The 15,748-nt window shown below is 55.9% G+C and overlaps 1 protein-coding gene across 5 annotated transcripts in view; it reads left to right on the top strand.

The window, feature by feature from the left end:
- PRKCB (protein kinase C beta) overlaps positions 1-15,748 on the top strand; it is a 299,355-nt gene that overhangs the window by 164,612 nt on the left and 118,995 nt on the right. For all 5 annotated transcript variants that reach the window (XM_036308214.1, XM_036308213.1, XM_036308217.1 and 2 more), the window contains one exon: positions 15,618-15,729. In XM_036308214.1, coding sequence (XP_036164107.1) covers positions 15,618-15,729 — 112 coding nt within the window. The remainder of the gene's footprint in view (positions 1-15,617; positions 15,730-15,748) is intronic.

Here is a 15,748-nt window from a genome sequence, read left to right as displayed (position 1 = left end):
CCCTTAATTGAAACTTCATGCCCGTTGCCTAGTGACCGCCCAGTTCCTTCTCCCCCGGCCCCTGGCACCCCCTTCCACTCTGATTCTGCGAGTTTGACTATTTTAGATCCTCACAGAAGGGCATCAGGCAGTCTTCCTGTGTCTGGCTTATTTCACTTAGCACAGTGTCCTCCGGTTCACCCATGCCGGCCCATATTGCAGAACTGCCTTCTTTTTAAAGCTTGAACCGTATTCTGCTGTGTATCTACCCCATGTTCTGTATCCACGGATCTGCCAATGGCCGTTTGGGTTGCTCCCACCGGCTGTTGTGCATTGCGTGATGGCGCTGCAGTGCTAGAACCGCCCTGATCCCGATGTCAACTCTTGTGGGTAAATACCCAGAAGCAGGAAGGCTGGATTATGGGGTCGCTCCATGTTTTATTTTTTTGAGGAGCCTCCAAGTGGGCTAGCGACTTGAATAGACATTTCTCCGAAGAAGCCAGGCGAATAGTCAACAGGTACATGAAAAGGTGCCAGTGTCACCAAGCATCAGGACATGGGAATCAATGCACAGCGAGGTCTCCCCCCCCACTCCTGTTAGGGTGGCATTTAACAACAAACCCAAAAGACAGGTGTTGGCGCTGGCGGAGGAACGGGAACCTCGCACACTGGCGGGAGTGGGGGTGGCGCAGCCTCTGTGGGAGCGGTGTGCTGGCTGCCTCTGAACCCTATACGGAGGGGGTTATATAGTTGGCCTTCTCCTGTGTTTGGCTGCTTTCCCCAATATTTTGTGTGTGGCCACGTGACTTTGAAATGATGACAGCATCGCATTTTTCTGGGTGGTCGACTCCAAGCGCGCGGGCCAGGCAGGTCAGCGAATTAGTCACGCGTGCGGCGTCCGTCTGGTGCGCGTGCGCCCTGGCCGGAAGGGGCAGCCGCCCGCTCGGCTCCAGTGGTTTTATTGCCGCTGCTTAAAGGACCAGCGTCCAGATTTTCCAAGTTTCCAAGAGAAGTCTCCTAATTTTAGATGTTGACAGATCAGCCGAGGATTACAGCGGTGGTGTATGTGAAGCACATTTACAGCTGGATTCATGTGTCTGGCAGCGTTAGCGGGTCAGACTGCTAGCGGAAGGGCTCCTTCCCCCGTGCAGGGAGTGGAACACACGGATTGAGTCGAGCCAGCCTTCTTTGGGGAGTAGGGGAGCAGCAGTTCAGGACAAGAGCTCTGAAAGCACGAGGAGGTCCCCTTTCCCGGCTGTGTGGCCCAGCTTTACGCTGGCTGGGCTTAGGAAGCGGCGGCCGCAGCGCCCCCTGCTGGACTCGGCACCTTCCGTGTCAGGCGGGATCTGCAGGTGGGCTGGCTCCTCCTGAAGCTCTGGGAGAGTCACTCAGCACTGTGCCTGTTTATAAGCGCCTGCTGCCGCCAGCACTGGGAGGCACCCGCGAAGATTCGCCGTGGCTTCCTGTGTTGGTCAGTCCCCCACGCCACCCACCGCCAGACGTAGCCACGTTAACTCCCTTCACTTGGGAGAATCGGGCCAGGCTGCCCTTCCCTCCAGCCACGCCCCACCTTTCTCTACATGGAGACCCACTGGAAGCATTTCTGGCATTTACTTGTCACCTGTCCCTGACTTCTGGGCTGAAATAGGTTCTCCTGTTTTGACAACTGCCTTCTGGAACCTTCAGTGGCTGTTTCGGGTGAGGGCAGGGTGACATGTGCCGGCTCAGGTTGGGGTCTTGCGTGTTGATTAAGAGCATGGCACCTGGGTTCACACCTCGGCTCTGCTACTTACTAGCTGCGTGACTTTGGATAAGTCTCCTAACTTCTCTGTGCTCTTATTTCTTCATTTTCAAGACGAGGGTGATAAGGTGTTTACTTCATAGGGATGGATATATGCAAAGAGCTTAAAACAGTGCCCAGCGCTTTATATTCGTGTTTGCTGGACCCACGGTGGTGAGCCTGCTTTTGCCTTCAAGCTTGGCCTTGGGTCTTGGTTCTGTTTCTTATTTCTGCATCTCAGCACTTCCTCATGCAACTTTCTGTCTTTGACTCCCTTGGGCCCATAACTGAACCCCCAAAGTCCCACAGACCAATGGGAAGTCTTGGGGCCTCTTCCTCCGTGCTCCCAGACTTTCCCCACCTGCTTACTGCCAACCACTATTGTACCTCTGACATAATAACCGTGGCTAACACTTAGGTAGCACCAACCATGCCAGCTGCTGTTCTAAGTGACTTACAGACACTCGCTCATGGCATCCTCACCCTTTGAGAAAGATACTTTTATATGCCCATTTTATAGAGCTGGAGCCTGAAGCTGACAAGTTATCCAACTTGCCAACTCAGATGACTAATAAGAAGCCGAGTCTGGATTTGAACGTGACCTGGCTGTAGAGTCTGCTCTTAACCACCACGATGTACTGCTACCCTCTCCTTCATCCTCACAGAGAGAAACCCTGTGTAGACTCACTCAGCCCCCCTGGTCTGGCATCCTCCGGTCCTGATTCCCTGACTCCTCTCTGTCACTTCCACGGTGCTGTGGCGTCGTCTTTCTGAAAATCAGATGTGAGCACGGCACTGGACCTGTGGAAAACATGTCCGCGGTTTAGCCTCTGGCGTGGCTCATGAGCAAGGCGGGCGCACATCCCTTTGCCGAGCGTGCCCACGAGCACACCGGCCATTCTGCTGCATCGGAATCCTGTGGCCTCTGCCCACGCCGTTCTCCAGCGCCCCCTTTGGAAGAGATCACATGGCCTCCCCGCTTGTGGGCCCATTCATCCCTCTGGCCTTTTGTTTTTAAAAATAATTTTTATTGATTTAGAGAGGAAAGTGAGAGGGGGAGAGAGATAGAAACGTCAATGATGAGAGAATCATTGATCAGCTGCCTCCTGCACACCCCTCACTGGGATCAAGCCCGCAACCCGGGCATGTGCCCTGACCGGGAATCAAACTGTGACCTCCTGGTTCACAGGTCATGCCGGCCATGTCTGGCCTCTTTGACCACTCCCTTCCCCGCCTCTGAGCTGTCTTCTTTCACTCTCATGCCCCAGGATTCCTCCCACCACCAGGCATTTGCACACGCTGCCCACTGCCGGCCACAGCTTTCAGTGAGTTCCCCCTGAGTCAGTGAGTCTCAACCCTGGTTGCGTAGCAGGATTATCTGTGGAGTTTTATAACCACGTACTGGTGCCTGGGCCCAATGTAGGCAGGTGAAATCAGAACTGGTGGCTGAGTCCAAGCCTCCCAGTGGGTTCAGGGTGTGTCCAGGGTTCAGACCTGGTTGACTCCTACACATCACAGGAGTGTGACATGGTGACAAAGAGCCCAAATTTAGGATCCAGCTCACTAGCTGTGTGACCTTGGGCAACTTACTTAACTTCTCTGTGCTCCAGTTTTCTCCCCTGTGAAACAAGGGTGATAATAAACCTATTTCGATGATGGTCAAACGACTTAATTATGTGTAAAGCTCTTAGTGCAGTGCCTGGCGGTGTTGGCTGCTGCTGTAGCAGTAGTCACCATTGTTATCGTCCCTGAAGGTGGGGTCGGTGACGGCTGCCGAGTCCCTCGCAGCTGCCCGTGACACGGGCCCTGAGAGCTCTTCGGAAACTGTGGCAGCGTGGGCCCAGTAAGATCTTGGTAGAGGGTGGCGGTGGGTGTGCACAGAACTCGTCTCCCCAGCGCGGCCTCGTCTCTGGGATCTTGCGTCTGGATGTCAGGATCGTTAGGATCGGAGCCTGCATGGGCTGGTGGCGTCGAGCCCCTGGCGCTGATGGTGGCCCCGGCTTTCTTCATGTCCTTCTACGTGAAGGTTCTCTCTGCTCCTCTGGAGGCAGACTTGGGTGTGCGTGGGGGGGCCTCCATGCAGAGGGAGCTGGGCACTGTGCTCTGCACCCGGAAAGCCAGCCCACGGCGCCTGTGCCCTGGCCTTGCCTTTGGGCGACCCCCACTCAGCAGGGAGAGGGGTGCAGACCATGTCTTGTCCCTCAGCCGGCTGCTGTGGGGAGCGGAGGCGGCCGGGGCAGGGATGTGTGCTTGCTTTGCGGGTGCCTGAGGGCTCATTTCTATCAGGAGCGTGTGATCTGTTGCAGTGTGACTGCTCCTTGAACCCGCTGCTGTGCACTCTGAGCTACAGATTCACACTGTGGCCTCCACAGGAAGAGGCGGGCCCCTCTGTGAACAGCCTGGACCACCCAGGTTGTCAGCATTGAAAGCCCCCTGGGAATGCCAGCGTCACCCCTTTGTGTTCTGAAGGGGGAACTGAGACCAGAGCGTGGAAGTGACCTGCCCAAGGTCACAGATGGAGCTTTCACTCAGTTAGCATCAGGTGCCCATGCCCCGCCCTGTGCTAAGTAAGCACAGTGTAATCACGATGGTGTTAATCTTTCAAGTCTAGAACGAAGAAATGGTTCTTACATTCGGCAAACACCTGAATAGTATTTCACTAAGTGCCAGGCACTGTGCTGAGCCCTTTACAAATACTAACTCATTAAATTCTCATAATCCTATGAGGATTTAATGCCATTATTATTTTTACTTTAAAGCACAGAGAGGTTAGGTAAACTGCACAAAGTCACACAGCTGGGCTTCAGCCCCATGCCTCCTGGCCTTGCAATGCAGGCTGCTCCTCTGCAGTGTCCTGCCCGCCACATGGCAGCTCTTGTCTCCATTTTAAAGGAGAGAAGATCGAGCTCTCATGGCGTGTATGTAACTTGCTCGAGGCCCATGATGGGGAGCAAGAGCTGGGGTTGCATCTGACCATCCAGCTTTAAAGTCTTATGATGAGCTCTCTACTCAACTTCCTCTCACAGGGGCTGGGGTCTCATAGCTTCGGGGCCTGAGCTGGGGACAGGGAAGCGGGGCTGAGGCAGAGCTGGGAGCCAGGCAGGTGGGGAGGGTGGAGGAGGGACTGGGGGTGGTGTCAGCCAGGTCCTGGCTTGAAGCAGGACCCCATGCAGCTGAATTGCTCACAGAGCCCCAGCCAGGTGGCTTGGGCCCCAGTTATGCCTCATCCTTCAGATCTTAGCTCAGACTTCACCTCCGCAGGGATGGCTCCCAGACCTCTCTGTCCATCTGAACCCCTCGCTACAAACTCTCTCAGCTCCATGGGCTCCTCCTTCCTAGCACTTGAAAGTATAAATTTATTTGTACTTTTTTACTGTCTTCTTCCTGGGAGCTCAGGAGGGCAGACCTGTGTGTGATTTTGCTCACCCGGCACCTGACCATGCAAGGTGCTTGGCAAGTATTTGGTGAATAAATGATAAACACATGAATGGCTCAGGCTTTAGTGGAGGAAATTGGTGCAGAAAAATGCAGAGTGAAGTTCAAGAAGTGGGAACACATTTGGGGTTTATTGGGAAAAGTTACAACCCAGTAGACATAGGGATGCCTGGTCAGCAGTACTTCTCTATGAATGATGGTGAGTGTCTGCTGTTTACTGAGTACCTGCTCTCTGTCAAGCAACTGTTTTAAAGGTTTTAGTAATGCAGTCACCATAACAACCCAGGAGTAAATATGATGTGATCGCTAGTGACAGAGAGGGAACTGAAGTGTGGAGAGTCCTGGCACGCGGCCAGGGGTGTGGCTGTGAGCCGGGGAGCTGGCGTTTGAATCCAGACCACCCAGCCGCGAGCCTCGCCCACTGACCACCTCTGCACGGTGCACTGGCCAGGCCAGGCCTCACCTGCTGGAAAGAATGTGGCTTCTCAGACCCTGGTGACCTTGGCATCGACGGGGCGGAGTCTGCAGGTCGAATGCCGGATGCCTTGGTGCCTCGTAGGGTCGGGCTGGCTTGCACACGCACACAGCCTTCCAGGGGAAAACTCGGAGCGCTGAGAGCATGAGGGCTCCCCTGCTCCCTGAGGCTGGGTCTGCACCGGTGCAAGGCTCAGCAATGGATGCAGCGGCTGCTGCCTCGCTCTCTCTTGCCGCTGGGCGTTGGGATGGGGGAGTTACCAACTTAGATGCCTGCGGGGCCCAGGCCGTGCCCAGCAGGGCTGGTGGCCAGGACTCTGCTCCACCCCAGCGCTGCCTTCGAGAGAGCGGGCTTAGTGCCACCAGTGCTCAGCCACACTGTCCGTCTCTGCCTTCTGGGCTGCCAGCCCTGACTCTGTCCCACACCTCCCTCCACCACCCGCCAGCTCGGCTCCCGCACCTGGCACCCGGCACCCGGCACCCGGCACCCGGCACCCGGCACCGCACAGGTCCCTGTTGGGAATTCTGATGGGCCCAGCTTGGCCTTTATAAATTGCATGTCACTGACTAGACCTGGGCCCATCAGCATGAGGTTAGACACACTACTGCCCCCTGAGCTGGTGCTGTAGGTGGGGATTTTTCTAGAGGGGACAAGACGAAGGGTTGGCAAATGTTGGCATTTCCAATATATTCTGGAAGAATATGTGGGTGAGAATAACCACGGAAGTTTTGAAAGCAGGCAGTAATGCTGGCAGGAGGTGGGAGGGTTTAAATACATGTTTCTAGATGATATTATAAACCTATGCCATGTTTAAAGAGGATGGCACTGCGGCGGGAATGGAGAGGCAGTCAGTGGAGCATAAGAGGCGATTTAAAAATGAACAAGGATTCCTGAGAAGGTAGCGGAGGACAAAAGAGGCCTTTCAGACCCGCAGGCAGAACAGCCATGCAGTTTTTGTTACAACCGACTACACACCAAGAAAAAATTACAGGCCTTTCCCCGGAGCGCCTGCTACCACGGATGGCGAGGGAAATAATGATTTCAGAGCAGAAAGTGAAACGGTCAGAGAATGAAGTTACAGGGGCGTTACCGCAGCGGAGACAGACAGGAAGGAAAGGGGAAACCAGAGAGAATTTGTTACCAGCCATTTAGAAAGAAACCAACCTGCATTTAAACCCGGACACAGGCTGTGCACAGAGTTCCTGACACACGGATAGTTATTAACTGTTTATTTCCACCAGTGACTCCTGGGCACTTCCATGCAGTGACTCACCGAGTCTCTCGTCATCTTAGGAACTGCGCATTACTGGGATCACTTTCCATTTCCACATGAAGAAACTGACATTTACAAGGGCTGAATGACTGGCCCCGATGGAGCAGCCCATGGCTGCCTGCCAGAGCTGCGTTACATGTGAGCACGGCTGTGGATTAACCCGGTCGGGGACAGTGGCTCCAGAACCCATCTTACCCCAGGAAACCAGACTTAGAGTGCCACGGAAATGTACATATCAGACGCTTGTCCTTCAAACGGAATCGTTAGTTATTTGCCAGAGGAGTGGGGCTGGAAGAGGGCGTGGTGTGTCAAACACAGGAGCAAATGATTACCAGGCACGTGCTCACGTGTACACACACACACACACACACACACACACACACGCACACACACGCGCGCGCATGCGCGCATTCACACAGCCTTATCAGCTCTATTCCCTCTCCAGGGACAAATCGCAGTGTAATCACAGCTTCTAACATTACACACACTTCATGTTCACAAAACCTCAGCCCACATGCTTCCCTGTCTCTTGGGAATTTTGGGCGTTTTCTGTGCACTTTGGGGCCCGGTGTAGTGGTACCTGCTGGGGGCGTTTTGTGGTTCCCAGAAAAACAGTCAAAATGAGCTACTTAACATCTATACAAAGCTATGTCTTCCTCCCTGTCCACTCTGCCCCTTCGCCTCCCAGATGCGCATGGTCACTCACCTCCGCTGCTCCCTGCCATGTCCCTCTGTGCGGGGCTGGGAGTACCGTGTCCCTCTGTACCGTGTCCCTCTGTACCGTGTCCCTCTGTACCGTGTCCGTCTGTACCGTGTCCCTCTGTACCGTGTCCCTCTGTACCGTGTCCGTCTGTACCGTGTCCCTCTGTACCGTGTCCCTCTGTACCGTGTCCCTCTGTACAGTGTCCCTCTGTACCGTCTCCCTCTGTACCGTGTCCGTCTGTACCATGTCCCTCTGTACCGTGTCCCTCTGTACCGTGTCCATCTGTACCGTGTCCCTCTGTACCATGTCCCTCTGTACCATGTCCCTCTGTACAGTGTCCCTCTGTACCGTCTCCCTCTGTACCGTGTCCGTCTGTACTGTGTCCCTCTGTACCATGTCCCTCTGTACCGTGTCCGTCTGTACCGTGTCCCTCTGTACCGTGTCCGTCTGTACCGTGTCCCTCTGTACCCTGTCTGTCTGCACCATGTCCCTCTGTACCGTGTCCCTCTGTACCGTGTCCGTCTGTACCATGTCCCTCTGTACCGTGTCCGTCTGTACCGTGTCCCTCTGTACCATGTCCCTCTGTACCGTGTCCCTCTGTACCGTGTCCCTCTGTACCGTCTCCCTCTGTACCGTGTCCGTCTGTACCGTGTCCCTCTGTACCGTGTCCCTCTGTACTGTGTCCCTCTGTACCGTGTCCGTCTGTACCGTGTCCCTCTGTACCCTGTCTGTCTGCACCATGTCCCTCTGTACCGTGTCCCTCTGTACCGTGTCCGTCTGTACCATGTCCCTCTGTACCGTGTCCGTCTGTACCGTGTCCCTCTGTACCGTGTCCGTCTGTACCGTGTCCCTCTGTACCCTGTCCTGTCTGCACCATGTCCCTCTGTACCGTGTCCCTCTGTACCGTGTCCCTCTGTACCATGTCCTCTGTACCGTGTCCGTCTGTACCGTGTCCTCTGTACCATGTCCCTCTGTACGTGTCCCTCTGTACCGTGTCCCCTCTGTACCGTCTCCCTCTGTACCGTGTCCGTTTCCGGTCCCGCTGTACCTGTCCCCTCTGTACCGTGTCCCTCTGTACCGTCGCTGTACCGGTCCCCTCTGTACCGTGTCCGTCTGTACCGTGTCCCTCTGTACCGTGTCCCTCGTACTGTTCCCTCTGTACCGTGTCCGTCTGTACCATGTCCCTCTGTACCGTGTCCGTCTGTACCGTGTCCGTCTGTACCGTGTCCCTCTGTACCGTGTCCGTCTGTACTGTGTCCCTCGGTACCGTGTCCCTCTGTACATGGCCCTCTGTACCGTGTCTGCACCATGTCCCTCTGTACCGTGTCCCTCTGTACCGTGTCCGTCTGTACCATGTCCCTCTGTACCGTGTCCGTCTGTACCGTGTCCCTCTGTACCGTGTCCGTCTGTACCGTGTCCCTCTGTACCCTGTCTGTCTGCACCATGTCCCTCTGTACCGTGTCCCTCTGTACCGTGTCCGTCTGTACCATGTCCCTCTGTACCGTGTCCGTCTGTACCGTGTCCCTCTGTACCATGTCCCTCTGTACCGTGTCCCTCTGTACCGTGTCCCTCTGTACCGTCTCCCTCTGTACCGTGTCCGTCTGTACCGTGTCCCTCTGTACCGTGTCCCTCTGTACTGTGTCCCTCTGTACCGTGTCCGCCTGTACCGTGTCCCTCTGTACCGTGTCCGTCTGTACCGTGTCCCTCTGTACCGTGTCCCTCTGTACCGTGTCCCTCTGTACCGTGTCCGTCTGTACCATGTCCCTCTGTACCGTGTCCGTCTGTACCGTGTCCGTCTGTACCGTGTCCCTCTGTACTGTGTCCCTCTGTACCGTGTCCGTCTGTACCATGTCCCTCTGTACCGTGTCCGTCTGTACCGTGTCCCTCTGTACCGTGTCCCTCTGTACCATGTCCCTCTGTACCGTGTCCGTCTGTACCGTGTCCCTCTGAACCATGTCCCTCTGTACCCTGTCCCTCTGTACAGTGTCCCTCTGTACCATGTCCCTCTATACCGTGTCCGTCTGTGCAGGGCTGTGAGTACTGTGTCCCTCTGTACCGTGTCTGTCTGTACCATGTTTCTCTGTACCGTCTCCCTCTGTACCATGTCCCTCTGTACAGTGTCCCTCTGTACCGTGTCCCTCTGTACCATGTCCCTCTGTACCGTGTCCCTCTGTACCGTGTCCCTCTGTACCGTGTCCGTCTGTACCGTGTCCCTCTGTACCATGTCCCTCTGTACCCTGTCCCTCTGTACAGTGTCCCTCTGTACCATGTCCCTCTATACCGTGTCCGTCTGTGCAGGGCTGGGAGTACTGTGTCCCTCTGTACCGTGTCTGTCTGTACCATGTTTCTCTGTACCGTCTCCCTCTGTACCATGTCCCTCTGTACAGTGTCCCTCTGTACCGTGTCCATCTGTGCGGGGCTGGGAGTACCGTGTCCATCTGTGTGGGGCTGGGAGTACCAGCCGTGCACTCTGCGACCCTCCTCACTTTCTCACGATAAATGGTAACATGCGACCCACACATTTCTGCACCTGGGTTTCCGTTTCCTTTCTCAGTTTCACTCACGAATACCCCGTGACGACTCCGCACCAGCGCGGCGCTTCCGTTCCTTCGGGTGCGCCTCGGTCCCTCCGCGGGCGGCGCTGTGGGTTGTCAGCGGCCCCCCCTCCACGGGCTGTTGGGGACGTTTGCTCGGACACCCTCTCCTTCGAGGCACAGCCGTGCCCAGTCCCGTTGCTCTGCGCTGGGTTGGCCTCCAGCACAAACGCCAGGCGGTGGGATGGGGGTGCAGAGGGGGAGCCGCTTGTACGTGCGATGCGACGGGCAGATGGATGCTCTCGTTTTAAGCTTTCGATCTAAGACCTGTCTAGTCCACGCCCAGGTGTAGGCGGGAAAAACATAATTTTCACATTGGTTTCCTGAGTTTACAATCTTGCGGAGTTTTGTTTTAAAATAGCTTTATTTAAGTAAAAATGGCATGTGAGTTAAAACGAAGGGCTGCATAAATCATTCTACAGGCGGCACACAGACGTGCAACCTCAGGACGGCGCCTGCGCTCAGCATGGCCGTTTTCCCCACCACAGAATCTCCGGGGGGCACTGGTGTTTATCTCCATTTCACCGACAAGGAGCCGGAGGCCAGAGAGTGTCACTTGCCTGAGGTCACACGGCGACTCCAGAGCCTGTGCCGTAGCCCCCTCTGTTCCGAGATGATTCCCGGCTGGGCCTCCCCTCCGCCTGCCTGTGGGCCCTGCGAGTGGCCCTTCAGGGGCTTCTGCGCTGAGCAGCGGGGGTGGCACAGCCTGAACTCACAGCCTGAACTTCCTCCCCGACCTGCTGCTTTCATCAGCTTCCTTCTTCCTGCAGCTCGGCCTCCGCTCAGCCAGATTGCAGCCACCTGAGAGCAGGCCGCACGGCCATGTCGACCGGAGAGGCTGTTCTAGGCTTTGACTCAGCGGTTTGTCTCTGATCTGTGCTTCTCCCTTCTTAGCTGCTGTGTCTGGACTCAGGCCCTTGGTCCTGGGGTTGGGTGCTCACCATGAAGACTCTGGTTGTGGGGCGGGCGGAGGGCACCCCAAGTGGCTGTCACTGGCCGGTGCTGCATTTGTCCTCATCTGTAACCCCCTGTCAGGTAGGGGCCCTCTGGGGGAGACAAGGGGCAGGGGGTCAGCCAGGTGTTCTGCCCGCTGTCCCCACTGCTGGAGCCTGACACACTGGGCTTCCACGCCTGTCTCTCCCGTTGTCTTGCTTGGAGACTTCGAGCAGTTTCCTTTCCTAAGCCTCGCTGGCCGTCTGGACGTCCAGAATAACACTGTCCCCCTCCCCCCACTCAGTGGCCAGAGGGTTGGATGACATGACCTGGAGCACCCGGCGCTGTGTGTGGCAGGCGTCTGTGCTCAGTTCATGGTGACAGCGAAAGTCACAGCAGGTGATTAGCATTTTGTTGTCATTTGTCAGTCTCTTGACTCAAGATCAGAAGCGGAAGGAAACGTGGACATGAAGGCTCGCCTAGGACAGAGCATGGTGGGCCTGAGCCACAGGAAATATGGGACAGGAGTCGCTTCAGGGTCTAAGGCACCTGATTCCGGGGGTGGAGAGATGACCAGGGCCTGGAAACCAGGCGGTGATGCTGTGATAGGGATACGGTGGCCTCGACCCTATCTCGGAGAGCATCTGGTCATGAGCCCAGTGAGCTCACCCAGGACTTGGGGCAGTGTGCTCACATGTGGCTGGGTCCCCGCCAGTGTGCTGCAGGGAGAGGGGTGGGTGTCTGGCAGAGGGGCCAGGCGGGGCAGGAAAGAGTGAGGCAGGCGTGGTTTGAGACTCATAACAGGGAACGGTGGGGACTGTGGAGAACTGGATTGCGTATCCCTTCCCCGAAGGGGACAACGGCTGCTCAGCCCGCAGCAATGTGTTAGTGTTGCCACTACTTGTGGTTTTTTTAAAAGGAGCCAGAAATTTACATTTTGAGCTGACATTTCATGATTTTTAAATATTTTCAAATCAACGAAGTCAAATTTTTAAGAAGCACCATCTGGGCCAAAGGCAGCCTGTTTCCAAGCTCAGTTTGCAAGCATGGGCGCCAGCTTGAGGCCCCTGAGCACGAGGGAGGCCCCGGGCTGGGGGTGGAGACGGGGTGCAGAGGCCCCTCCGCGCGGCCGGGTGGGACCTGACTGTGGAACAGGATGCGGGAGGGATGGAGGTGGGCGCTGCACCTTTGAATGGCATCAAACAAGACGTAGGGAGCATTCTGACTCGAGCTCCCTGGACCCCAGGGCCGGTCAGCAGGAACCTCGGAGCTGGGAAGGGAAGTGTTTTGGTTAAAGACAGAGCTGACCTTTAGCCCGTCCCACTAGCATAGCGTGCCAGCTGTGAAAATACTGACATGCTTTTCACCAATTGATAAGTAGCCACTGGACCCATGGGCCTCCCCTTCATACCTTCCGCCCACCCTCTCCCCTGCTGGCCCCTCACCACCTCACCTCGCTATGACCGGCAATGAAAGGGTTAGCTCCCAGCACAGCCACCCTTGTTCCTCTGCCTGGTCAGTGGGCAGTGCCTGAACCCTAGGGCCGTAGCTCCCAGCCCTCCGCCCTGTTGCAGGTAGCGGCTGCCCACCTGGGTCGCTGACGCACGAAGGAGGATGTGTAGAGGCCACGGGGGCGTCAGGTGGAATTGTAGGGCAGGTCCCCAGGGGACTGGCACCAGGCCCCATCCGAGGTCACGTGACCTTTGTCCTTGCCCCTCTCTCTTCCTTGGAGCCCACCTCAGCCTGGGGCTGCCTGTCTCCTGGCCACCTGCGTCCCAGCCACTAGCCATGGGAGCCATTGGAGCCAAATGTCACCTGTCTGCCAGTCGCCTGTGTCCAGGGAGTGGGCCTCCGGGTGCAAACGCGTCCACCTCGGCAGTGGCACCACAGGGACAGGCACGGGCGGGCTCCCTCAGGGCTGTCCTGAGGATCGCGGGTCCCGGGGACCGTGTGGCTGTATTCCGAGCTCTCCAGGTGGGAGAGGCGAGGGGCATGCCCTGCTCGGTCTAGTGTCTGAGGGACTGTGGGGTGGGGGCTGGAGTGGGCACTGGCAAGCCTGAGTCCCCCTGAAAGCTAAGGCAGGGGACGAGGGAGGAGGAGCCTCCAACAGCCTCCACGTGGACCGCAAACGAACTTCCCCGGCTGCTCGCCTGATTGGCTCCTTCCTCCTGGCCGGCTCTCGAGTGTCTGCACAGCTCTCCCCGCGTCGTGGTTTTCTTAAGCAGCGCGTGCATCTGCAGGGCTCTCAGTGGTCAGGGGTGGTCTCAGCCCGCAGCTGCCACCACAGCTCTCCGGCTCGGCCGTGGCAGCCAGGCGGAGCCCTGGGCAGGGCCCTGCACCTCCGCTCTCTCCGGTTCCTCACCTGTAAAGGGGGTGGGGTAGTAACTGGAACGTACTTCATAGGGGTGTTAGACGATTAAGTACCTTCATGGCTGGCTGTCCCTGAAAATAGCTCCAGGCATGAGTCAAAGCTCAATAACTGTGAACTCTCGCTCTTTAAATATTTATCGAGCTCCTCCTCTATGCCAAATACAACATATGCCCCGGGATATAGCCGACAGCACATTCCCTCATGATGTGTGCAGTCTGTCAGCTAGGGAGCTGGGTAAGCGGCTGTAACAAGTAGCCCTTAAATACAGTGACTGAAGATAGAAGGCAGGTTTTTTCCCAGGTGTCTGTCCCGAGGGACAAAGTCCAAGGCTAGTGAGGACGGTTTTATCCGTTCGACACCTGGCCCAAGTTTGAGTCTAGAGTGGTCACTTCCAGTCCTCACCGTCTTCCAGCTGGTGTGAACGGGAAAGGGGCCCCAAGGGCCCGGGTGTTTATACACCTCTCTTTTAAGGGAGCTGACCCCGAAGCGCGCATGTCCCATTGGCCAGAACTCAGTCACACCGGCCCACCAGCTGCAAGGGAGGCCGGGAAATGCAGTCTCTCATGGTGGCTGTGCTCTGCTGTAACTCCAGGATTCTGTTATTAAAGGGAAGAGCGGGTGTTGGTGGGAACCCGCAGTCTCCGCCACAGCCTGCGGACTCTTTATTGGACCTTGAACTCTGTTCTGCAGGTGATGAGGTCCCAGCAGAGGGCCTCATCCCAGACAGTGGCTCCCAACCTTCTTTTGGCCACGCCCCACCTCAGCATCTCTAAAATCCTGACCCCCCCCCCCCCCCCCGCCCCGTGACATGGAATTCTTATTCTTCAAAAAGTGAGCTCTTGAAGGAATTCTTACCATTTGCCACGGCATGGATGGAACTGGAGAGCATTGTGCGGAGTGAAATACGCCAGTCAATGAAGGAAACACACCACATGATCTCACTCACTCATGGATAATAGAGACCATTATAAACTTATGAACAATAATAGATACAGAGGCAGAGCTGCCTCAAACAGATTGTCAAACTGCAGCGGGAAGGCCGGGGAGGGTTGGGGGGCAGGAGGTAGGGGGGTAAGAGATCAACTAAAGGACTTGTATGCATGCATATAAGCATAACCAATGGACATAAGACCCTGGGGGATAGGGGAGGCTAGGGGACTGTCTAGGGTGGGGGGATAAAATGGACACATATGTAATACCCTTTGTAATATTTTAAGCAATAAAAAAAAAAAAAGTGTGTAAAAAAAAAAAAAAAGTGAGCTCCTAGCTCCTATTCACGCGGAGGAAGCCTAAAAGCCATTAACTTGGTCTAAACAAGCTTCCAAAGAACATGGCACCCATGAAAGAGAAAAATAAAAGAACGAAAGGACAGTTGAAGTACTGAGGAAGAGATCACTAAGAAATTGTTAAAAATATAATATGAAATGATATGAAAAAATCGCGAATAACATTTCAAGACATATAATAGAGAACTGAAATGCATAAATGTGTCAGTATATCTATAATAATAAAAGTGTAATATGCTAATTAACTGGACAGCCGAACGACCTTCCGGATGACCTCTGGATGAAGCCAGGGCCACGAGGGCCGAGCCCCTTGCACGAATTTCATGCATCGGACCTCTAGTACATTATATACTGTATGTGAGGCCCCTAGAACCATAAGGAATGCAGAAAATGCACTGTTAATAATTCATTCTCGAATTGCCCCCCTTAAAAGTCAAATTGCCCCTGTGGGGCGTGTGCCCCCGTTGGAACCACTGCACCAGAGGCTTGCTGAGAGGCGGAGGGAGAAGGGGAGCGAGTGCACGGTCTACCTGCCGTGTGCACTGTGCCTGCTGTCCCGGGAGTCCTTGCTGCAGGCAGGGACAGCAGGCTGGGTTCTCCGACGGAGGCCCCACAGGCAGGCACAGCGAGTGCTCCTTGGCCCCTTCGGCCACTGGTTACCGGGCACCACGTCTGGCCCAGGCTCCAGCGAAGGTCCTGACAGGCGTGAGGAGTGGGGCGGGCTCTCCAGGGACCCTGCAGAGGGACGCATGCGCTGACGCGGGCCTCTCCTCTTCTCTTGGCCTCAGGACCCCCGGAGCAAGCACAAGTTCAAGATCCACACCTACTCCAGCCCCACCTTCTGTGACCACTGCGGGTCGCTGCTGTACGGACTCATCCACCAGGGGATGAAATGTGACAGTAAGTACCCTGGCTCAAA

The sequence above is a fragment of the Myotis myotis genome, unplaced genomic scaffold (assembly GCF_014108235.1).
Source record: "Myotis myotis isolate mMyoMyo1 unplaced genomic scaffold, mMyoMyo1.p scaffold_m19_p_5, whole genome shotgun sequence".
NCBI classification, from domain to species: domain Eukaryota; kingdom Metazoa; phylum Chordata; class Mammalia; order Chiroptera; family Vespertilionidae; genus Myotis; species Myotis myotis.
This window is presented reverse-complemented; position numbering and strand designations above follow the sequence as displayed.